This window comes from Humulus lupulus, chromosome 7, assembly GCF_963169125.1.
Source record: "Humulus lupulus chromosome 7, drHumLupu1.1, whole genome shotgun sequence".
Classification (NCBI taxonomy): domain Eukaryota; kingdom Viridiplantae; phylum Streptophyta; class Magnoliopsida; order Rosales; family Cannabaceae; genus Humulus; species Humulus lupulus.
Window position 1 is genome coordinate 82,565,149 of NC_084799.1, and position 25,455 is coordinate 82,590,603.

Sequence of the window (25,455 nt, forward strand, 5' to 3'; positions counted from 1 at the left end):
TTGACTCATCCATGACCCGAGGGTCCAGCTCCTGTGGACCCCCTGTGGGCATACATAGCGCCTCATGTACCACCATGGCCATTGGCTCACGCGGCTTTATAGGCGTGCGGAGTGAGGTGTTGTAACACTCCCTCGCCTCCTTCTGCTCTCCCTTCATACTTGCGACCCCTCCTGGAGTCGGGAACTTGACAACCAAGTGATATATTGAAGTTATGGCTTTCAACTCTTTCAGGGAGGGTCTCCCCAATACCGCGTTGAAAGCTGATGCACAATCTACTACAACAAAGTTAGACATGACTGTAGTTTGTCGGGGTTGCTCCCCCATGGTAAGTGCCAGTTCGATCATTCCAAGGGGTTGTACTGAGTCCCCTGTGAATCCGTATAGGGACGACTGGCAGGGTTTCAGATGACGAATGCCCAGTCCCATCTTTTCCAAAGCAGGGCGATATAGGATGTCCACTGAGCTCCCGTTGTCCACTAGGACTCGATGCACACGCATGGTCGCCAATTGAACTGTCAACACCAGTGGATCATTGTGGGGAAAGTGTACCCCCCGTGCGTCCTCCTCAGTGAAGGTGATCGAATCGTTTTCTCCCTTGAAGCTTTTCGGGGGTCGTTGTTCCAAACTCATGACACAGGGTGGTGGACTTCTCCTGGCTTCTCTAGCATACCGATCTCGTCCTCTGCGGGAGTCCCCTCCAAACCCCGGACCTCCGAAAATAGTTCCCACTTCTCCCCGGGTCTCTGGAGCATCTCTTTGCGTCTTAGATATCACTGGCTCATCCTCCGACTTCGGCCTTTCTCTCCTAGGGGTGTTACTGGTGGAGTGCCTGGTCCTCCCGTTGCCTACTGGGACAGTGGTTTCCCGACCCTTCTCTTCCCTCTTGGGCAGGGTCACATTCGACTTTCCTTGCACCAGGCCATTTAGCACCCCCCGCATGTTCTCCAAGGTAGTCTCCAGTCTTTGGTTTTTACGGTGCAGTTCATGAATCTCCTCTTCATAGAAACGAGATTTAGAACTCGAGCTCACGGAATGGACCCGGGGTTGCTTATCATGTCTACCCGTCGAGGGGCCCGGGTCTTGCCGGCCGGAGTTCGGTATCTGTAGCGATTTAGGGGGAGGGAACTCGTTGGCCTTCCCGAGTGGTACAGTAGTTGTCCTTGGAGGATTCTCACCAGGCGGGGAGGCCGGTGACGAGGCCTCCCTGTCATTATCGTGAACCTCAGGGTCCCTTGGGAGCTCTGCGTCTCGGGGTGGAGGTGGATCCATCATGGAGGCCTTCAGTTGGACTCCGGTAAGGTGGACCTCCACCTCTCGAGGCTCCCTGAGTCGCTTCGAACGTCTTGACATTTCTCCTTGCCGGAAGTAATGGAAGAACAGTAGCTTGGTGCTTACGTTCCCACAGACGGCGCCAAACTGTTGACGGTAAGAACTCGTCAACGATTGATGGTTAGAAAACTTCAATCTCTATACTATAAGAAGCTATGAATTAGATAGAGAGAACTCTAAACAACAGAAGAAAACTCAGGCAAGCATGAGAACCAGAAGCATATATTTCATAAGTCTCGTTTTTACATTCAGTTTTCCAACCCCTTAGCCTGAGGGGTTGGAGCCTATTTATAGGGGAGGCTCTATTGGCCCAGGATACAAACAAGTCCCAGACCACTGGGACGTACATAGGTACTCTGATAAAGTAGTGGCTCAGGGCGTAGTGGTGTCTACCCTGATGGTGTCAGAGTCGTGGCCTTGGACATAGTACTGTCGGCTCTGGCGCATGGTCGAGGGTGTCCCAGTGGTCTCACCACTCTTCGTACAGGTCCGTACCGCCACTACTCCTCAGAGGCAGATCATAGGGTCGTGCCTCTGTTCTCTCCATAACCGTACACCCCGTGTCAGCGCACGTGTTCCGTACTCGGTGGTCCTCATCAATTCCCGTTAAATGCTCCACACTCGTTTGGCCTATCAACAAGATTCCCCTAAGTGATCCCATGCCTGTGCCAAGGAGGCTCTTGAGAAGTCGAGGTGCCGAGGGTCAGGGCCGGCCTATGCGGATCGCATAGACACGAGGCTAGGAGCACGGGTACCTCAACACACCCCTCACCCTCGCATAGCGAGGCTGCCTCTCCTCCTTCTGAGCATAGCGTCGCGAGGCTAAGAACACGGATACCTCAACACAGCCCTCACCCTCGCATAGCGAGGGTCCCTCGCATAGCGAGGCTGATGTTCTTCCTCCGAGGTGCGGCGTCGCGAGGCTAGGAGCACGGACACCTCCACATAGCCCTCACCCTCGCATAGCGAGGGTCCCTCGCATAGCGAGGCTGATGCTCTTCCTCCGAGTGTGGACGAGGCTTGATGCCTGCTGGAATGGGGCGCACGAGGATGGCCAGCTAGGGGCCCTCGCATAGCGAGGGTGAAGTTTGGATCGGCGAGTGGCCGAAGTCCCTCGCCTAGTGAGGGTGACTCTCTTACCCCAACTCCCTCACCATCATGTGATGCCCTTTCAGGATGTCTCGTAGCATAGAGCTTCACTTGTGAATAGAATTCACAAGGAAAAAATTCCACATTTACAATATTCCTTTACAATGAATGATGTGGCTGAAGCTCTTCAATTACCAATCGGGGTGGAGCCATCTAACGTCATGTTTGATCGTCATAAGTATTTTCTGAACTCACTGGAGACAAGGATGTCGAGCTCACAGATACTATGCACATCTCTCAACTCACTTATCAACATGTAGTGCTTATGAGGTTTGCCTTATCCAATTGGTTTCTATAATACAAAAGCACTACTGGTGTTCAAGTTGATTTGGCTGATCTTATTTGGGAACAAATTATGTCTTTTAGAAAGGGTAAAAAACCCAAACTTAACCTTGTGTTTCCCAATTTGATTTATAAGATCTTATCTGATCAAAGGGAATTGATTCTTGACAATGAATCAATTGAGCCTCCCATTGTTGGTCAGACATTCAAAATCTCATAAAAACCCTCTCAAGGAAAGTCTTCCAAGAAATTGGGTTGTTGTGCTTCTCCTGGAGTACCAGATGCTTCACCTGCTGCCACAACTTCAACTTCTGCACCTGCAGAACTGGCAGAAATCAATACTCGTTTGGCTAGGATGGTGACTGGTCAAGGACAACTTCTAAGGAGGATGGACAGCATCATGAAGTACCTTCAAATTGACTAGGATGGCTGGTTGAATTAATGTTTATGTTTTTTTTTATATTTTTTTTTATGTTTATATTGAACTTTAATGTCATTTTTTATTGTCTTTTGTGGTCTTTGGCTCCTTTGATAGACAAAAAGGGGGAGTAGTATTATTTTTTAGGTTACTTTTAAATTACAACTCTGGACCCTATTTTCAGGGGGAGTTGTTTGTTTGTGGTTTCGTTGAACTTTAGCCGTTTAAAAAGTTATCATGTTTTTGTTATATGTGTTAGTAAGCTTTCATGTAGGGGGAGTACTTTTATACTCTCATTTTTTGTTCTAACACTTTGTTTTGCAGATTCATCCTTGTTTTTTTTCTTCAAAATATTTTGTCAATCAAAGTGCCGAAGGGGGAGATTGTTAATTCCATTTTGGCATATTTAATTTGAAAAAAATATTTTGTATTTTCTTATTATATTTGTCTGTATATAAATATATATTATTGATATTTTAAATAATAAATGTATAATTGATGACACACTTTTCTATATTAGGAAAGTTTGCCAAAATAGTGTGGCTTTATTATTTTAAACTCAAATCTTTTTGAACTGTCTTTATCCAGCCGATTATATCATTGTATCTGACCATATAATTGAGTTTTATTGCTTGATCAGGTTATAAAAGGGAAGCCTTGATTCCTACATCAAAGGATGGATTTTTACCATATATAGCTCACAATTCTGTAGCTACAGAATCAGGAAATCCTGTCAAATTGAAGAATTCTTTTAGGAAAGTTTCCTTGTGGGCTTAGGTCGGTTTAGACCGTGTATTAGCTGCCCAATATGAGTATAATGACTATAAATGCTCATACTGGCTGCTTAGTTACCTCTTTTCGTATTTCATTCTTTTTTGTAAAAGAGAGTCTTTGTTTTGTAGAGGTGAGTGAGTTCGACTCTGCCTCTGTTTTTCAGTGTCCTTGTAATTGTTTTGAGTCTTCAAACAATTCTACAAAGGAGGAGAACAAAGTGCAAACCTTCGGAAGAAGGTGGTTCAAGTCTTGCTTCGGGAGGAAGAAAGGATACTTCAAGCAGATCAAAGGGAGTTCGTATTCTTGAAGGTTTAGCAAGGTTCATTTGTCAAGGTGGAATACATCAAGCTTGCGACATATAATAAGAGGGAGTCTATTTATGCATAAGTCAAAAACTTTGTATTTTTGAGATCTTACTATTGGATCTTATCTCTGGGCGTGGCCTCGTGGACTAGTAGCAATTTGCAATGATTGTTGATACCATGTATAAAATCCTTGTGTGTTTTTATTTTCTGCACTTTAATACTTTTATGGTTTTCTGGTATGCAGTTACAGAACCCTGATCTGTAGCTACAAAATATCTGTTTCAGTACCAACTCAATTATTCCGCATTTAATTAATTGATTAATTAAATAATAAGTTGGTAATTATAAAATACAGAATTTCAACATTCATAACTAACAATAATATTTATTCCTAAAATTTGATAATATATATTCATAAAATTCAACAATTTATTCATAAGATTTCATAAAATTATTAGCAAATAATGATAGTTTTTTATGATTATCACATTGTGATAATTTATTTTCCACTTGAATCAATTATGAAAATTGACAAGAGTTTGATAACTAATAGATGACGTAAATCTGATGAGTTTTGGAATGGTCTTCAAGTATTTATACAAATGGCTAAGAATCATGTGAATGCTTTGGGAGAATTTAGATGCCCATGCGTTCAATGTGTCAATATGCTTAATCAGAAACTGGATGTGGTGGAGGCTCACATACACAGATATGGGTTTCTATAGTGATACGTGAAGTGGACCTACCATGGTGAAGTTGATATGCCTACAGTAGTGGACAACGTGGCTCCAGTGACTGATAAGATAATTGGCATCATCAATGATGTCTAAAGAAGAAGGCATGAATGAAGGAATTTCAAATGGTGGTGGAAATAGTGCGGAGAATCAATTTGATGACCTATTTCAAGAGGTCAAAGTTGAGTTATACCGGGGTTGTACTTGTTAGTATTCCTTGAACTTCTTGGCGAAGATGATGCACATGAAGGTTATGAATAAATTGACAAATAGTTTATTTGATGAACTTTTGAAGTTTATGAAATTTGCATTCCCAAAGGAGAATAAGATTCCGGCTTCATTGTATGAGCTAAGAAAAAAAATGAGGAAGTTAGGGTTAGGTTATCAATCAATTCATGCTTGCAAGTACAACTGTTGTTTGTTCTGGAAGGAGAATTCCCAAAAACAGAGTTATCCTGTATGTGATGAGAGCCGATGGGTTGACAAAGACACAAAGGGGAAAAAAGTCACCCACAAAGTGTTGCGGTACTTCCCTTTGACTCCTAGGCTGAAGCGTCTTTATGGTTCAAAGCATACAACAAATTATATGACCTGGCATAGTACGGGATGATCGAAAGAAGATGGTGTGATGCACCATCTTGTTGATGGGGGTGCTTGGAAACAATTTGATTCCAGATATCCTGATTTTTTCAAAGAACCCATAAACGTTTGATTGGGTTTGGATGCTGATGGTTTTAATCCATTTGGTAACATGAGTCTATCTTATAGCATGTGGCCAGTAATATTCTGTGCGTACAATATGCCTCCTTAGTTGTGCATGAAAGAGTCATCATTCATGCTGACCTTATTGATTCTCGGTTTAAAATCCCCTGTGAAGGACATGGATGTCTTTTCGAGGCTTATGGTAGACGAATTGAAGGAGTTGTGGGATGAAGGAGTTCAAACCAGAGACGCTGCAACGAACAGTGTATTCAGAATGCGTGCAACACTATTATTGACTATCAATGATTTTCGGCCCGTAGTAGTTTGTTTGGTTGGAGTGGCCAAGGATATATGGCATGCCCTTCATGCAACGAAGACACTCCTTCATGTCGGATAATTTCGAAGACAGCTTATGTTGGTCATAGAAGATTCTTATCTGCTACGCATAAGTGGAGGAAGAGTCGCTTGTTTGATGGAAATTATGAAAAAGGACGTCCTCCAAGAAAATTATGTAGTCAAGACATACTCGAACAATTAGCGCATGTTCCAGATCGTTTGCCAGGTAAACATGTCAGTTTCAGGGGTGTGAAAAGAAAGAGAGATCCAAAAGAGCTTAATTTGAGTAAAAATAGTATTTTCTTTGAACTTGATTACTGGTCCGAACTTGAACTGAAACACAATTTAGATGTGATGCATGTAGAGAAAAATGTTTGCGACAGTTAACTTGGTACTTTTCTTATGAATGAGAAATCTAAAGGCACCACCAACACACGAGTAGACTTGAAGAATTGGGGTATCCGAGAAGAGTTGCACCTCAAGGAAGACGGTACGAAGTTGATCAAACTACATCCTATGTACTCTTTCACACCGGATGATAGAAGATTTTTTTGTCAGTTCGTAAAAGGAGTTAGACTTCCTGATGGCTTCGGTTCAAATTTCTCTAATAAAGTAACTTACAATGATGGCAACATTGTTGGGTTGAAATCCCATGATTGTCACATTCTTATGCAACGTCTGTTGCCAGTAGGAGTTCGAGGCTACTTGGATAAGTCTATTTCGAAGACAATCATTGAGATTTGCAATTTCTTTAAGAAAATTTGTGCTCGTACATTGGTTGTTAAGGACATGGAGAATGCAAAAGATCAAGTGATACAAATTTTTTGAAAGTTGGAGTTAATTTTTCCTCCAGTCTTTTTTGACATAATGATTCATTTAATTCTTCATTTACCACAAGAAGCTATCCTGGGAGGACCAATTTACATGAGATGGATGTATCCGTTTGAGCAATATATGAAGAAGTTGAAAAATTTGTTAGGAATAAGACGCACCCTGAAGGTTCTATAGCGGAGGGTTATGTTGCAGATGAAGCTTTGCCTTTTCGTTCGCAATATCTTCAAGGCGTGCAAACTAAATTTAATTGTCCGGAAATAAATGAGGATATTGTTATTCCTAAAAGACAGTTATCAGTTTTTGAATCACAATTCCAAGTAGCAAAAAGAAAATCATATCCCTTGATTATCTTCATCGAAAAGAACCAGAGTGGTTTGTACTCAACAATTGCTCTGAAATCCAACCATATATGGAGTAAGTCACTACACCAAATACCCTTTTTCATAACGGATAAATATAATACTGTTGAAAAAGTATTATGGTACTTATATATATGTGTGTGTGGCAAAGTAAAAGAAAAAAATGGTGGTATAATTTTGGGAGCCCGCGTAAAAGTTATATTTTTTTCCTAATTCTTTTTTAATTACATTGTTCCACTCAGTCTGAGATTGACTCCCATCTTCGCCTACGGTGCGTTCGGCTCTTCGGCGTTTCCAATCGTCCGACTCTGTGTTTGGCTTCTCCGTTTCTTCTCTTCCCTCCATCCCTCAAATCTCATCTCTCTCTCTCTTTCTCTCTCGTCTTTCTCTATCTCTCGGTCACTCCTTGTGGACAGACGAGGCTATTACTACTTCACTTTTCGCTCTCTTCTCGTCGGTAGCGTGCATGACTGCATCAATCTCGATCCCGGTAAGTATATTTTCTTTTTCTGGTTTTAGATCTTACTTTGCTTCGCATTTATTCATGTTGGTAATTTCGTTTGTTTTCCTCTGCAACTAACTGAGCATATTTATTTCATTTCCTAACATCTAAAACAAAACATGGATAATGGGTTTTTGTTTGTTTGGATTAAAAGAAAACAATTGAAAGAGGGATGCCACCATTGAGGTTTTTTTCAATGGTTTTTTTTGTGTAAGACATAAATGGGGTTTTGATTAGAATTGGAAACTTAGGTCACTTGGCTTGAACCCTTTTTCATTTGAGTTGTCAGAATTTTGTACCCACAAATATTGGCAACTTAGGTCACTTGGGTCAGAGCATTTTTTATATATGTTATATCTCCTATGTTCATTATTTTATTTGGTGAATTTGTAACACAGATTAATGTTGATATGATTTGGGTTCTCAAAACTAAGTCTCTTCTCTTTAAATATATTGTTAGTTCCTCTATTGTTTCTGAAGTTTTTGTGATTAATATAAATGTATTTGACGTGCACCACCACTTTGAGAACTTGACTTGGCAAGGTTTTGTTGATGTGGCTTAAGTTATAAAATTACTTTGTGGTGACAAGTTTCGATTGTGATCTTATGGAAAACCACAAACTGCAAATTCTAGGGAAGAAAATTAACTTTGAATATGTAAGTTTTCATGTCTACTTTATACCTAGGTCGTGGTATTTTCTTGGGCTTCTTTTTATTACAATGTAATAAAGAAATTTACATAATAACGAGAGTTTCTTGTTATATTCAGCTCATTGATCCATCAAGTTTGTTTTGTGTCTGAGACACTTCCAAGTGTGATTCACTAGATCAGATGCTTGACATATGTTTTAATGCTATATGTTTTAATTCACTAGAATCTCGTTACTGAAGTCAAGTAATTGGGATACCAGAATCTCGTTACTCATGAAGCACAATCTGTAACTTTTCTGATTTTCATGATTTATCCCCTCACTATTGTTGAGACAAACTAATGGTGGGCAAAGAATATTGATTGATAACTGTTCTTCTCTACCAGTCGTGGGACCACCGGCATCTGCAGGGCTCTAGTCAAGGTATCTATTCTATGTTTAATTGATAACTGTACTAAAGGTTTTGCTCTTTATTTTTAATTGATTTTAGGTTCCATGTCAATTTGTTTGGGTTAGTTTGCTCTGTTTGCTTGTATAATTTAGGAGTTGTCGAAATTTTCAAAGTTTCTATGTTCTCTAAGCTTAGTTTTGATCCAATTCATACCAGCCATCTAGGGGACTTAGGAAAAAAATGTAGACCAACCAGTAAGACAATGCATGGAACAAGTCCTTCAGATAAAAAAAATAAATAAGTAAAAAAACTCAGAAGTGAGTCCCTTAAATTCTTGTATGTTTCTTTGAAAATTTTAGTTCAATCACATAACATACACATATATAGTGATATAGGAAAAGAAATAAAATATGTAATTGTAATAACTATTTACAAGTTAGAGCTAATGATCTCCAACTTATAGTTGTCCCTATGATAAAGGCAAATGATCCTCCAAGAACAATCATGAGCTGAAGAACAAACAAGCAAACATATATAAGAATTTAAGTTAGATCATTGTGTTTGATTTAAATTAGGTTATATTTTTGTTGTTGTTTGTCTTCTTTGAGTCTCATTAACGAAGATGTAGATATTTTTTTTTCTTTCAAATCACGACTTATTGTTGTCAATCACAACTGAATTAATATGTTGCTCCTTTTAAACATAAAACTTTCTTTCTACAGTTTGGTTGTTGAGAGATGTGTCTAAAATGAGAGGAAAATTTTATTCACTGTTGTGATATTTTAGGGAATCACATATTTTGGATACCCTTTTGGTTAATATCAATGTTATAGTTGGTAACTAATGATTTGAAATGATAAATCATTTTGGAGATTTGGGTTGAGCATTTTATTTTATTTTTTTATAGTAAACACTGAATTTGATCACCAACACTCTTGATATTTGAGTCTCATAACTTAAATCATACCAATGTATAATTTGACTTTGATTCTAGTAGTGTCATCATGACAATGCATGATTTGATTTTGATTATAGCTTTATAGAACTAGTAGTAGCCATTTTCATGGCTCATATTCTGAGGGATATTTTTTAAGAGCTTTGCTTTCCTTTTAGTCATTACAGAGATAGCAAAACTAGGAAAGTTTAAAGATTGATGAGATGTGCAAAGTATTTCCAAAACAGGGGAAATAAAACTTGTATTACTAGGCAATAGAGCCATCATTACTTAGTATGTGGCTCATATATATATATACACATAGAATCACATGGGTATGTATAGATTAGAATGCTTTACAACTTATGTAGCTGAATTAGCACATACTTATGGGAGGAAACTCTGATGTTTCCATAGCTAGAACTGTATATTAATCTATTACAACAGATATATTTTAATTACCAAAAGTTCTCATGTTTAAGCTTAACTAAACTAGAAAACACAGGTATTTGAAAACTCTTGCTTATTAAATGAGCAGGACTTTCAAGTAGTTAATAGATCATATATATTTACACAGTCACAACAGTTTTTTTTCCCTCTAGTCTTGGTAGTTTTCCCTCTATGAGCTAATTACTCTCTTGAATAAATAAAAGCATTTCATTTCTTGTTTTTTTTTTAAATTATGGCTTTCTATTTTTTGTAATTTAATGATTTGCTTATTTGGCTCAATCTGAATTGTTCCCAGGATTCCCATACAACTAGCTGCAAATTGAAGTTGTAACAGAGAGCTTTCACCAGTTGAATAGAGGTATAATAACTGTGTTTTTTTTTTCTTCTGTTTTTGCTGGGTAAGCACTGACTTGATTTCCATTTCAGCATCTTTTATATTTTCCCTTTGATGAACATGATATTTGGTCTGGTTAGATTTTCTATTGATTGTGATGCCTCCTGATACGGGTTTTGATGCACATGCATATTGTAATGATCACATATGGTAGTTCTAAAGGAAGTAGTTCTTTCATGTGGTCATTGTGTGTTTCATATTGAGTTTATTCGATTATTCCTTTTTATTTGTTGATTTTTCTTAAGGAAGAGGGTGTGTGTATATATATATGTGTGTGTATCCCTCTCAGTCTTGTTTAAGAATTAAGATACAGGAAATGGAAATTGTATGTTTCTTTTTCATTTGTAACCATTTAGAAGCTTAAAAAGATCCTTTTCTTCAGTTAAATTTGATTGATTGATTTTTTAACTCAAAGTTGCGTGTGTATGGCTTAATTTTTGTTGAACTTGTGTTTGGCTGTTTGGTTTCTGTTGAATAGAATAATCACGTGGAATGACTATTACTTTGTTCTAAGTGTTCACAGTGTAATATATTCTTTGAACACTGAAACTAGAAACTAATGGTACAAGGAGTTGAGTGTGAAAATAGAAGATAATAAAAAATAGGAAATGATGGTTTACACAACGCTACTATGTTAGGGAGGAATAATATTTTCTTATGGTGTTTTATAATACCATTAATATTTTCTGAAAATTAGGCTTGTTTTCCTTTCTGTAAAAAGATTTATAAAGCTTATGGTTATTAGATTTTTTTATTTTGGGATAAAGTGAAGTTTAGAGAAATGGGTCATTGGTACCAGTAAGAGTCAAAAGGACCTTTAGTTTAAGTAAGGTGCTTAAACCTAACTTTTCACTCAATGTGGTTATATAGTTGTCAATTGTAGCCACGAAGAAGGCCCTCTAAGTTTTTTGCATTATATATTTGTGTCAATAAAGTTGAGATTATCACATTCCACCTCCAAAAGCTCTAATTATGGTCATAGATAAAAGCAGAATGTAAGTTTTGGCATTTTTATATACTTTATGTTGTTTTGTATGCATACATATTTGAATATTTAAATTATGTCATTCTTTCCATGTAGATACATTATTTCCTATTTCTTTGCCTGATAGAACATTCAAATGCTGGCTTCTCACTTATTGTTTATGCTTCTATGATGATCGTTGTGTTGCCTTCTAGGGTCATGTCTGAAATAATAAATGAAGTTGAAGAAAGCCTTAAAATATAAAGTTTTCTTGAGGACTTTAGAATGATTGAGCTTCCAAATTTACGAGATAACTTTGTTGAGTTGCTTGAACTTCTGGTAAGCCTGCATATTTCTGGCTTCTCCTTGATTTTTTAGAGTAAGGAGTCTGTAGTCTGAGTCCAAACCTTACTAACTTATGGTATTAAATGTTTCAAGGGTGAGGGAAATGGATATCTTGCCGTTAAAGTAGTGAAAGTTCTACAGGACATGTTTGAAATTATAACCAATGATATGATGGTTGATTCTTCAGGTTGGATGCTTTCGGACTTACCATTCTTTTGTAAGATCAGTAGTTAACATGTTTTATATACTAATACTACCATACTTCATGTTCAAACCACATAGAGCAGGTGATGAAACTTGTAACATTCATTTACACATATAATTACATTTGTAAACTTTTGTGATTTTCAATCATGATTTGGTGCTTGTCTTTTCATTTTGTTTAGTAAGCTATTAGCTAATTTAGGATGATAATAATAATTTATGCTTGATTAATTTCATATCTGACAGGTTACAACTAAGTTCCTATGTGTATATTGTACCATAATTTAGGAGTCTAATAGTTTATGAGTTGTGTGATGTGAACATTGTAAAATATATTAAGGGAAACTAAATATATAAATAACCACCATGGTTACCAGTTTTAGATGAGCTGTAACAAATTTTTGTTAACTTTGGATTAGGAGGTTAGGCTTCTTAGTGTGACACAGGACGCTTTGATTAGAACAGTTATCATTGTCTTGTCTATATTGATGATCATCTACTGAAACGAGGCTCTACTCTTTATAGGTTTGGAAGTATTTTTGCTTCATATGTTCAGAGTGGACTGCAGGAATTAATGTATTAGCAGGGTTTTTGATGTGTGGAAAAGGTAGAAAGAAGTTCATAAAAAACTTGGTAATGTACGAATGTAAGTAGGGGATGGAGTAACATTTCTGGACATACTAGTCTGGAGATTTTTTTTTTTAAAACAGAGTTCAGAAGCTAGACTATGTGAGGAAAGTGGTGATTTAAAAAAAATAATTGGTTAGTATAAAGGATGAAAAAATCGATATTATCGGCGATATTTCTGTCAAAATATCTGAATTTTCCAAGGTTCTGATATTTTTCTAAGTGTAAAACTGTATCTGTCAAAATATAGTTTATCTATGGACACCAATATTTTCAACCTTATGATTCCCTGACATAATACTACCGGGACTATTCTACAGGAATGCTGCTTTTTGTTGTCTCACTCACAACTACAAAAGGCGCATGAGTAAAAATCTCTTCATCTACTGGTTTGAGGGTATCATTGCAAGCTTTGAAAGGCAGTTCTTTGTGTCAGGTCAAACATAGTAAATAGTTATCCCTTTGTTGAATGTATCTGAACTATTATTCTTCTGATGTGATTCTTTACTGTGTTGATAATTTTGTGCACAAGTGACTTCATACTTTATATAGTCAAATTTGTCTATAAAATTATAAATCATTGAGATTTCTCTCTAATGTTGTTCTCTCTACATCTTTTCTATCTGTTGTTCTATTTCTCTCTATGGATTCATCTCTTGTTATCTATCCTATTTCCTCCTTTGGTCCTATATCACCCTTAGTTTGTTCCTTTTTGTCTATGTGTTTGCTATGCTAATTTTCTATTAGAATTTCATAACTATGCAACTATTTTTCAGATGCCTTTCATATTGAAATACATAATCAGCTTATATTGTTTTAGTTGTGTTTCGATGTAGGCTTGTATAGGAAAATACTTCCTATACTGATGTTTTTGTATGTTCCTTGCTTAAAATAATAAAATAAAAATGATAACAGGATGCTGGTTTTTAAACATTCTATTTGCATGTTTGTTAGGGTATATAGCTTCTTTGATGACATGAGTTTTTTTAAAATGCATCTTCTGCATGCTTGTTTATGGATGCTTTAAATAGAAAATTATTGTTCACTTAAAAAATTGAAATGTGTTGTAGAATTATGAATGATGCAAGTATGGGGCACAGTTATGATGGTTTGTTGTGGACTCTAAGGTATTAAATAGTTTGTTTCTTTTCAAATTCTCTCCATCTCCACCTTTCTTTTGTGAGCTCATACGTTTCTATATTTTTGCATCTAAAGGAGTTTGCAAGAACTCTCTTTTGTGTTACTGCTACCATATTCAGAGGTTTCAATTTCATCTTGTTCTTCCTCTTTAAATGAGGTACACATTTGGATTTTTTTCCTTTTTGCTGAAACTTAAATTTTTTAGAATGATTTTGTTTAGTTTTGTATAATTTTGATATACATGAGAACACATTTGAATGGTTCATAGGTGTCAACTTTGTTTTTGATGTACATGCTTATGACTCCAGGTTATATGATATTAGTATTATTCTATTAGATGTATGAAAACTTGTTAGCTTCCATCACATAAGCTAGTAGCGACACCAATCAAAGTGCAAGATTATTGTCTGAGATGGAAATTTCACCACCAAATACTGAGTTCCTGTTTTTCAGTTTTGCAATACTATTTTCACAATAACTGGCCATGCCAATCAAAGTGCAAGATTATTGTCCTGAGATCATGAAACTTAAACTTTTGTTGGCTCTTAATCTTTTTGTCTCAATGGGCACATGGGTCCTTTTGGCTCATGGAGATTGTTTTATCCTTTGTCATGCATTTTGCTATGCATGGTACATATCAACATTGTTGTATATTTTGCCTTATTCAGTAATTGACCACTGTTATGATTGTAAGATACCTTGCCTAATTTATCTACCAAAATCATGAATGACTTTAAAAGTTAAAAGAGAAAAGGCAGAATTGTTAAGCTCAAATTTCTGTAACTATTTAAGTAGTTAAAAGTACAAGACTCCAGGGCCAAAATAAAATGATTTGTGGATTATATTATAAGTAATCTATCATTTGTGTGAGTATTTTTATTTGAAATAAGTAATCAAAGTTTGTAGTTTGGAGTTTTGATTATTTAATGGTAGTTTATGCTGGTCATTCTGATTTACATATTGGTTAATGTAGAGGACGAGCTGGAAAAACTTCTTTGCTTATCTGGTCCTAGATTTCTTGTCTCTATTGCATATAGTCTAGTAAAGCATGCCACCCTGTATGCACCAGTTTTTTGTGGCTGCATTCTTGATATTTCTTTCTGTATGTAATGAATTAGATGCTAATTTTTTTTAGCAACAATTATCTGGTGGGTTATAGTAGCAATATCAAATTTTAACTTCAGAATGTTTGATTAAAAAAGGTATTTTAAACACTGTTGGAACTGCAAAAAGAAATTCTGAAATTGATCCGGAATAATTCATTAAGATATTTCTGTTGGCAGCCTACATAAGAAGGATCTTGGAAGCATGAAGCATATTTGTTGTTTCTAGTTCATTTGGATGGAACATTGTTGGACAATGCTAACACTATGAAAGCTAAAAAGGAGTTATTCTCAACCACCGATGTTCTTCATATATTTAGACAGGTAGATAGATATGTTTCTTTAGACTTTTTAAATTGAGTTATGTTATCACCTGTGTTTCAGTTCCTCGTCTATATGATACAATGATGTGTACTTATAGTAAAATAGTTGAACCTAAAATTCTGTTTAACAGCTTTGTGCAGGACTCGAGCACATGCACAATTTAGATCCACCATATGCTCATAATGATGTCAAGCCTGGTAATGTCCTCATAACTCATGGGAAAGGACAACCACCACTAGCCATATTGATGGATTTTGGCAGTGCTCGGCCTGCAAGGAGGCAGATTCAATCTCGTTCTGAGGCACTACAATTGCAGGTGTTTTTTTTTGTTCCCCCAGTCGAACACACACACATTCAATGCATCAGTTACTCTACTATGAATGACATTCATCCAATGCTTTGGTATTTGTATGAGGTCTGAGTTTATTTTTTCATAGTCTTAAGAGATAAAAAAATATTGAATTTTTTTAATTAATGGCATATTTGTGAAGACTTGACATGTGTTCATGTTTTGAGGTTTTCTATCAAGTTTTTGCATTTTTAGTTACTGTTTGGATAGCCTCATTTAAAAACCTTATCAAATTACAAAATGTTTGAATTTTTAATTTGTACAATTTAAAAGTTCCTATTGTTAGAATATGCCAAAGTAATGGAGGAATGGACATAGATTTCATCTTTCATTAAATATTTCGTACTTGTATTGATGGTAGACTCATTGCTTGCTGTGCAGGAATGGGCATCTGAGCATTGTTCAACACCTTTTCGAGCTCCTGGGTTGTGGGATTGTCCAAGTAATGCAGATATCGATGAGAGAGCTGATATTTGTTCATTAGGATGCACTTTATATGCGAAAATGCGATAATGTCTTTTACCATGTGATTTAAGATTTATTGTTTTAAGTTTTTGGGTCTTTGTCTCCTGAGAGCTATAATATAATTTGATGAAAGTGTTGAATGTTTTAAGCTAATTTGTTGATTGTTAATACAATGTTGAATGCTTTTTACTTTTTGTTATTTGAAAATCAAGTTTATTTTATGATTCTAGTATATATTAGAAAGCTAATTTTAATTATATAAATAAAAAATAAAAATAGAATAGAATAAATTAGTGTTATATAAATAAATATATAATGAGAATTTAAACTTATCTAAATATTAAAATAATACGAAAAATGTGTTATAATATCTATTACAATAACAATTTTTATAAGTAAAGAATTTTGTTATGCAAAGTGTTATACTAAAGTGTAGTATAATACAAAAAATGTGTTATACTAAAGTGTAGTATAACACAAAAAATGTGTTATACTAAAGTGTAGTATAACACAAATTTATAAGTATTGAAATGTGTTATATAATCGACTATAAATAACATAATTAAACACTTATCTATTTATTAAAATAACACAGAAAGTGTGTTATCGTTGACAGTACAATAACGCATCTGTATAACACTGATAAAGTGTTATGTAAAGTACCCTGACTTACGATAACATAGTCGGTCTTAACACATCAGAAAGTGTTATCGTATGTTTTGATAACACATTTTCAGTGTTATTAAAAGCATTTTTTCTTGTAGTGAGTAGCTCAACACATATATGAGTTCATTAAATTTAATTCATGGAACAATGTTATCCTACCTTAATCCTTGTGCTATACAGTGGATGCCTTTGAGGAAATTCAAACATAAATATTAAAAAAGATTTCCCTATTTGGTTTAAATTCAAGGTAAATTATCGAAACTGTAGAATTCTTAAGAAATTCATATCGATTAATACTCATCTCATTGTGTTTTCTTTTTTTGTGTCATACTCTATAGATGGGTCGTTTGCGACAAGTACAGTCAACTGAGTGTACTGATGTATTATTTGCTTTAGCAAACGGGTCCAATCAAAATGCATACTCCTACACGGCTTGCATTGTTAACAATGTGAATTTTTTGGTCCATACTCGTGACGAAAGACGTACCACTCAAAATAGTGGATTTTCGGTGCTAGGAACCGATGGTTTCACTTTCTATGGCCAACTTGAGGAGATAGTAGAGTTATGTTATTCCCATGGTTACTTGGTAGTATTGTTTCGATGCAAATGGTTCAACACCAATGCAAGCAAGGGTCGAAATGTGACTGAGAATAGCATAACTAGTATCATGATTAATTCAGAATGGTACAAGAACGACTAGTTTATTCTCACCACTCAAGCAAAAAAAGTTTTCTACTTGGAAGATCCTTCAAGAAACAAAAATTGGAAGGTAGTAGAAGAAGTCAATCATTAAAAGATCTGGAATCATCCAAGTATCGATCATGATAACAAGGTTGATGTCGTGCATGATAGCACTTCGTCAAATTTTGTATTCACTGTGGAATTTAGAGAGTTGGAGATTATGCATTTGGATCGACCTGGTCACACCAGCATAATTGGGGAAACGTCTCGATCTGTTCTGGATGTGGATGATGATTTCATCAATGACGATGATGATGACGAAATTAGTGAAGATGATTTAGAAAGTATATATGATGATGTAGGAATCGACGTTGACGAGGAATAATATTTTCTTGTGTATATTCATATTTGTATGTTTAATGTCTATGTTTTAATTTCAAGACTTTTCAATTAATATATGACTTTTCTCAACAATGTTTGTTTTTCAATAGTTTCAACTGCATTACCGAAATTATTTTAGTTATGTAATTAACCTGCAACAATAACTGAATTTAAGTTAATAATTATTTAAACTGCAAAGATATGTCTGCTACTGTTGCTCGTTCTCATGGCGGTGATGGAGCGGATCCTCCTCCTCCTCCAGATCTCACGCAAGTTCCTACTTCTTGTGAGACAGGTAATATACTATAATTAGTCTATCTTTTATCAATAAATGACAAATTGTTATTATTTTATTCAATTTAATTGTATTGTTTAATTAACATATGCAGCAGCTGCCGCAAAAAGAAGAGGTCGGCCTCGATCCAAAAATTTGCAGCAGCTCGTCAATGACAATAAAGGTCCGTTGGCTCTACAATTTGATCTGAAGGAGGGAACTTACAAAGTAGTTGGTGATTTTGGGACATTTTTCATGAGACTTATTGATAACCTTATTGGTCACCATGTCCTGTTATATCATGACTCATGGCAAAGTCTTCCGGATGAGCACAAGATTGGATTGATGCAAAAGCTAGAGGTAAATTTATCTACTTATTCACATGTAGTATTTTTTTTTTATAATTTAAAAATCTCACCATTTTTTTTAAGGAATTTTTCATTCTTCCCCGAGCTCTCCCTAAGTGGCGACAGATAGAGACTGGGATTTAGCGAGAGTTTCAGGATCGATACAAGGATAGAAAAGGTCGCAAGAAAAGACACTTCGATGAACATGGAGGGTATGATGAAATCGAGACAACCAAAAAGAATCCACCGGATGACATTGACAACGAGAGTTGGCAGAAGTTGGTTGACCTTTTCACCACTCCACAGTTCATGGCACGTTCAAAGGCAAATACTGCCAACAGAGCAAAACAGAAGTATACAAGTCTCCATGGATCGACTTCTTATGCTTCTGCTAGATTTAAGAAGGTAAATAAAAATATATATAATTTGAAATATTTTAAGTTCTCTTAATAATAATTTCAACATTTAACTGAAATTTTGTTTTCTAAAGATGAATCTTCACACTAAGGAATTGCCCAGCATTATTGATACGTTCCATGACATGCACAATCATTCAACACGTGGATGGGTGAACATGAATGCTAAGGATGCATATGTAAGTAACTTTCTAAGCTTTGTATATATGTATATTATTAAATTATATTATGTCCAGACACAATCTCAATCTTAATCTCAATCTGAAGCAGGAAGTGCCACTGTCAATGAGACACAAGCCGTCTCAAAGGTACTTGGTCAACGTCGTGTCCACAACCGAGGTATTGGACGCAAGTTGAAGGGCACTAGTACCTTTGCCTCAAGCACTACCGGATCCTCTTCACAATCAGAGGCATAACCGTTTCTGTCCACCACAGTTGGCCCTCCAACGATACCGCGTGAGGCTTTCCAGTCCATGATTCAACACTTCAGTCAAGCCTTTATGACCTAGAACAACAACTTCCAGCAAATGCATCAATTTTTGCAAGCAACAAATCTGAACATCCTAGCTCCACGATTTCAGCCTGCCAAATTGGACATGAATATGATACAATCCATGATGGCAAGCTTTCAACCACAACCACCATAGCCACCACAACAACAACCACCACAGCCGCCACAACAGGCCAACGATAATGACTTTGGAATTGATTTTGATGACATTTAGTTTTATTCTATTACTATTTTTAAACTATTAATATTTTTGTTGTTTTTTTATTTTTGAGACAATACTACTTATGTTTTGTCATCTTACATTTCGGAGACTATGGATATTGTTAAATTGGTTTTATTATTTAATTAATAAATTGGTTTTATTATTTAATTAATAAATTGGTTTTATTATTTAATTAAATATGTTGGTTTTATTTATTTATTTAATTAATATTTATTATTTTATTAAATAAATTTTAATCAATATAATTAATTAAATTTAACAAAAAATTGTTTACCTACAGTGACGATCGCCGTAGGGTGCACGCTGAACACGAAAATCTGAGTTTTCATGACACTACGGCGACGACATGGTGTCTTTGAAGGCATATAAACCCACGAACTCTTTAGCGACGACATGTCATCGCTGTAGGAGGTTTTCAAATTCAAACTATCAAATTTTGCAACCACCAACAACGACGACATGTTGTCGCAATAACCCAGTCCAACCGAAAAAAAAGATTCCTTACTGCGACCAACATGTCATCGCTGTATACACTACTACAAAATACCATTTACGGGACACTTTTTTAGGACATGCACATTAATGCAAGTCCTTAAAAATATTTATGGAGTTTTTAGGACACTCATTGAGAGTCCTGAAAAAAATACAATTTAGGATTCGCAATGAGTGTCCTAAAAAAATATGGGCTAAAAAATGAGTGTTTTACTTAACAATTTTAAGGACTTGCTTTGGGAGTCCTTAATACTCTATAAGGACTCGCTTTGCGAGTCCTAAAAACACTTGGGATGAAAAATTAAGAATGGTGACTTTTAAAGACTCGTTTTGCGATTCCTAAAAGAGTATTAAGGACTCTCAAAACAAGTCCTTAAAATTGTTAAGTATAAGAGCATAAAAACACTCACTTGTTTCGAAAATATATAATGGGTCAAAATACACATTTTGGAATCTATTTCAGTCACACACAAGATGTTTTTAATTTAAATAAAAAATAAATTGTGTTAACTAAAAAAGAATTTATATATTAGATATTAGTTTTTTTCAATTAAATAAATAAGAAAATTTTAAAATAAAAAAAATCTAAAACATCTTTTCTCTCTCCCTCTTTTCCTCTATCTTCCCCGAAGCCTCTTTCTCTCTCTCACTATGTTGCCTCTGCTAGGCCCGAACGGCCATCGTCCCATCGCTGTAGCCATACACGTGCCAGCCCAATCGAACCGCCGGCCCTCGAAACGTTGACCCTCGCAAGCTCACCACCATACGCGCTGCCCAGGGCTGTCAACCAACGGTCCGAAGCCGTCCGCCTCTTGCACTTTCCAGTGAGATTCCAACTACCCCGAGCCTCTTGTTTGACGATCTGTGATTAGTTAGGTAGGCATACATGTTTTCTAATGTTATTTTGGCATATGGGTTTGTAATGTTTTATCTTAAATGGTTCTCTTTCTCACTTTGTTTTCTCTCACAAAGAGAGGATCCTATGCTATTAGTCCCGATCAATTTACGGCAAGGCTACGACGGTGACGGGGAAGAGGTGTGGGTCTGGGCTCGTGGTCTTCCTCATCTCAGATGCGGGCTCAGTGGTGGGGATGGGGATCGACGTGATGAGAAGAATCATCTTCCTCTCCTATATTTTACTGAATTTGATTATTTATCTATATTAGGTGAAAGATGCATCTGATTTCTTATGGGGATGGGTTTTTTTTGGTTATTATACTTGCTAACTTTACTGCAGTTTGTATATCATTCATTTGGTTTTTCTTTTCCCTTTCATTTCATTGCATTGTTTGGTGAAATATTATACTTTTCTATTGGGTGTCTTTGTGATTTACTGATTTTGATAAATGCTATGCATATTGGTTTGGTGGGTTGTAGGAACATCTGCTTGTCCAAATGGAAGATTCTATTGTCAAAATGTAGGGCATGCTCCTAAAGTGTTATTCTCTTCTAGAGTGAATGATGGTATATGCGGTAAGTAGCTTTAAATTTACTGCTTTAATAACTTGTATAGAGGCAAGAACCAGTTTTTTCCTTCCATGTTCTATTTCCCTAGTTTATTTTTCTTATATTTTGAGTTCTTTCTTTGGAGAGGATTGTGATTTTAGAAGAAACTATGTCATTGATCAGGGATAAAAAAATATATTATTGAATTAGTAATGGGAATTCAATCGTAATGAGCCTTTTTTTTTCCTCTAATTATCATGTTTTATTAAATGTGGCGTGCATGTAGGATGTAATATAGAATTATTAGATCTTTTTACTGAATTGTTGTTTTGAGCTGGATACTTGTCTTCTCTAATCTGCTTTAACTAGTCCTTAATCTCAGACTGCTGTGATGGGAGTGATGAGTATGATGACAAAGGGAAATGCCCTAATACATGTTGGGAGGCTGGGAAAGTGGCAAGGGACAAATTGATGAAAAAAATTGTGACTTCAAGAGGGTGTTGCAATAAGAAAGCAGGAAATTGAACTAGCAAAAATGGCTATAGCTAAGGATGAGGCCAAGCTATCACAGCTACAAAATGAAGAGAAAACACTTAAAGGACTTGTCCAGTAGCTTAGAGGTATGATCTCCTCATTCCCTATTCATATTTATTTTAGCTAAGTTGGGTAGTGAACTTATGATATATGTCATTATTCATAGGGTTTATGCAAATTATTTCAACTTGCATATGGGTCAGTATCTTTTAATGAACTTCCAATGCTCAATGAAGTGATATTTTGTATTAATGAAAAATAAGTATGGGTCTTGGGAGGTGTACATTCCAAAGTTTATTTTTTTCCATGTGTAAGTAATATAGGCTTCTCATGTTTTTATTTTTCTCCAAACCAATACAAAGCTCACCTTATTTTGAGCAGCACGAGAACTGGAAGTTGTACAGTGTTAGAATTTTTTCTTTCTACATATACATATGTGAAATAGCTACATCTACTTGTTGTAGTATCATAAGGAAGAATAAATTGTCAGTTTCTTTTTCTTGTGTGGTGGTTTTGATTGCTGGAGTCTTTTTTTGTAGTTCTTGCTATTGTGGATTTTATTCCTGCACTGCAGCAATAACATTTAGAATATTTTTTTGCTTGAAATTGGTCTGTTATTATAAGACTATGAATTGCTTTTGTAAATATTCTCAATGCCTTTACTTCTCACGTTTGCCACTGTTAATAGGATGTTGTGGACGTCCATGACAATTTAGCTGCTGAAGCTGAACATGGTGATGCTTCCAGAAAGGAAAGGTCCTAAGTTCAAGGTGTAGAACAGGTAATTAATACCAAACATGTTTCATGTAATTAGAAATTGATTGCAGTTTTACTTTCATATATTTTAAAGATTTTTATTAGAGCTTATCTGAGTTTGAATTATAAAAAAATAGTTTCCTAGTTGAGTTAAGACTTCTTATTTATGGCTATCTGTAAAATATTTTCGTACTTAGTGGAGTTTGAATATCTTAGATATTCATCCGTAGTGAAGTAGGTTATGGGAATTCTATGTGCTGCGGTGATAACGGAAGGTTGAAAACTTGCATGTCTCAGTGAAGTAGGTTCTAAGAATTTTGTGTGTTGCGGTGATATATGGATGAAAACCTGTGTGTTGTTTTATTTGTTTGACATGTTGTTGATTGTGACATATGGCTAGGCTAGTAAATTAGGGGATATGTTGTCCGATTTTCTATAGATTTTTTTGTACTTAGTTTTGTGTGGAAATATGAAAAAGATGGCTGCCACAATGATAAATTTGTGATCCGGATATTTAACATTTGACCGCCTAATTAATAATTAAGTTGAATTTAAATTTTGCTACTAATCACAAAATTTGCTTAATCCGAGCCTCAAAAGAGCCGATTTAGAGTAACTATGTGATCACAGATTTGTGCTTTCGAGATTATAAGTGCAGGATAGGTCTTTCTAGAATTTTAATCAAATCCTCATCTTTTCTCTCCCAAAAGAGTAAAACAGGTTGCTGAATAAACCCTGTCCATGAGATTTTAGAATCATACATATAATATAACATTCTGAAAATTAATCTTAGAAAGATCCTTCAACGGTGTTTGTTCTACCACCTATTGTGAACCTTTAACTAAGCTTACGTTGGTGATTGTGGCCTATTTTCTTACCTTTTTAACCTAATTTCTAGGGTTTATATGATTTGAAATAGATTTAGGATATATGATATTTGGTTTTTAGGAATATATATTTATATAGCATGAAGAAATTTATTATCTAGAATCAACGCTTGAGGTTACTTCACAAGTAGCTGAAGTGAGTATTTTTAAAAAAAAAATATTTGATGGTTTTAGTTGCGTAGAAGGGGTTTCATTAAAGGCTTGAGTTGTCTCTAACTCTTGATGATATTTTTCAATCTCTTTCAATTGTGCTTGTATTTGGTGTTTCTGGGTTTAGATTCTGATTTTTTTTTTCTTCATGTTTTCCTTTTTATCTTATTTTTCTATTTGTAATAAGAATATAATCGTTAATGCCTTTCGGTTCTCTTATACGTACATATCTCTTATACAACCATTTTGTGGCTATCTGAAATTGGGCAAAATCAATATACTCTGCTTGATGCAACCTCTACTCTTCCTCTCACGTACCAATTGCCTTTCTGTTATTTTTCTGTATTGTGCAACTAGTTTTTTTGGTGTATTTTGTGACAGATTTTTGGTGTATTTTGTTAACTAAGTTGAATGGATTAATATGGTAGATTTATGGTCTATTTTGTTGCTGATTTTGGTGTAGTTTGCTACTGTTTTGAAATACCTCTATGTACTGGATGAATAACATTTTATGAAATAGTACTATCTAACAAGATATTGTTTGCTCCTTGACTATATGAATACCTATAATGATAATGATAGTTTAATTCTCGCATTTATTATATATATATATATAATTATTGTGTGTCTACTTATTTATAAGTTTGAATTATAATATATTTATAATTAAATAACTTTTTTATAATGTGCAGGTCTATATTGAGATGCATTTCTTTGGTGCAATACTAGACAACATTGACAGTTGAAGTTTTTAGAATAAAAAATATATTTCACTAACATTGTATACATTTCTTGTTTAATATTTGGTGATGATAAAATTTGATTGTAGTATAAACTATCATGTAATATGATTTTGTAAGCTGAGTAGACTAAATACTGAAATGATATTTTTGAGTAATTAATAAAAAATTATTTTGTTGTATTTTCTTTTGAAATTTTAGAAATCTAACATATATAATACATTTTGTACACTCAAAGGGATATATTTTTTTCTAAATCAAAATGAAAATTGTAGCTGCATTTTTTTTTTAAAAAAAAAATTGCTTTTAAGGGCAAGCAAAGCGAGTCCTAAAAAATTACTTAAAGCACTTAACCAGATTTTTTAGGACTCGCAATGCGAGTCCTAAAAAACCTTAGTTTTTAAGGCTCTCAAATAGAGGACTCGCAATGCTAGTCCTAAAAATCCTTTTTTGTAGTAGTGATACCTACAACAACGACTTCTTGATCTACAGCGACGACAAAAGTCATCGCTATAGACTCTTTTTCTTGTAGTGAACCACCGTCACCGCCACAACAAAATGTTGAAGATGAGGATAATTAGAATATTGACCTTAATGATTATATTTAGTTATTAGTTTATGTATTTTGATTAAATTAATAGTGTATTTATTTTTAATGACAATAGCAATATTAGTTAGTTTGATAAATATTAAAATTATATATTAATTTTAATGTTAGTTATGTTTAAATTAATTAATTGGTTATTTTGTTAAAATTTATTATGAATTAATTTTAAAAATATTTAAATTTAATAAATATTAATTTATTTAAAATTAATTTTAAAATATATAAAAAACATTATTAGCTGCGAACCCCGCAGCTAATAATGTCGGCTCTGACACAGG

The 25,455-nt window shown here is 35.1% G+C and overlaps 1 protein-coding gene and 2 long non-coding RNA genes across 5 annotated transcripts; all 3 read left to right on the forward strand.

The window, feature by feature from the left end:
• Positions 1-11,964: 11,964 nt before the first annotated feature.
• Positions 11,965-13,281, forward strand: LOC133789754 (uncharacterized). 2 transcript variants are annotated; one of them, XR_009873685.1, is made up of 3 exons: positions 11,965-12,040; positions 12,583-12,664; positions 13,005-13,281. It is a non-coding gene; the product is annotated as an uncharacterized LOC133789754 (long non-coding RNA). The 2 variants fall into 2 exon arrangements; XR_009873684.1 differs by lacking the exon at positions 11,965-12,040 and having other exon boundaries at positions 12,557-12,664.
• Positions 13,282-15,084: 1,803 nt separating this feature from the next.
• LOC133789756 (uncharacterized) lies at positions 15,085-16,132 on the forward strand. 2 transcript variants are annotated; one of them, XM_062227509.1, is made up of 3 exons: positions 15,085-15,251; positions 15,382-15,567; positions 15,982-16,132. In XM_062227509.1, the coding sequence occupies exons 1-3, from the start codon at positions 15,195-15,197 to the stop codon at positions 16,111-16,113; spliced, it is 375 nt and encodes a 124-aa protein (XP_062083493.1). In that variant the 5' UTR covers positions 15,085-15,194; the 3' UTR covers positions 16,114-16,132. The 2 variants fall into 2 exon arrangements, with proteins under 2 accessions (XP_062083493.1, XP_062083494.1); XM_062227510.1 differs by having other exon boundaries at positions 15,087-15,251; positions 15,382-15,563; positions 15,982-16,099.
• Positions 16,133-20,867: 4,735 nt separating this feature from the next.
• On the forward strand, positions 20,868-24,752 carry LOC133789757 (uncharacterized). Its single transcript, XR_009873686.1, has 4 exons — positions 20,868-20,933; positions 21,071-21,530; positions 22,726-22,818; positions 24,523-24,752. It is a non-coding gene; the product is annotated as an uncharacterized LOC133789757 (long non-coding RNA).
• Positions 24,753-25,455: the final 703 nt, after the last annotated feature.

Bases quoted from the DNA above. Each gene is read 5' to 3' on its own strand.
- LOC133789756 (XM_062227509.1), top strand. From the start codon at position 15,195: ATGAAAGCTAAAAAGGAGTTATTCTCAACCACCGATGTTCTTCATATA. The intron at 15,252-15,381 runs GTAGATAGATAT...TCTGTTTAACAG, and splicing joins TTCTTCATATATTTAGACAG to CTTTGTGCAGGACTCGAGCA. The intron at 15,568-15,981 runs GTGTTTTTTTTT...CTTGCTGTGCAG, and splicing joins CTGAGGCACTACAATTGCAG to GAATGGGCATCTGAGCATTG.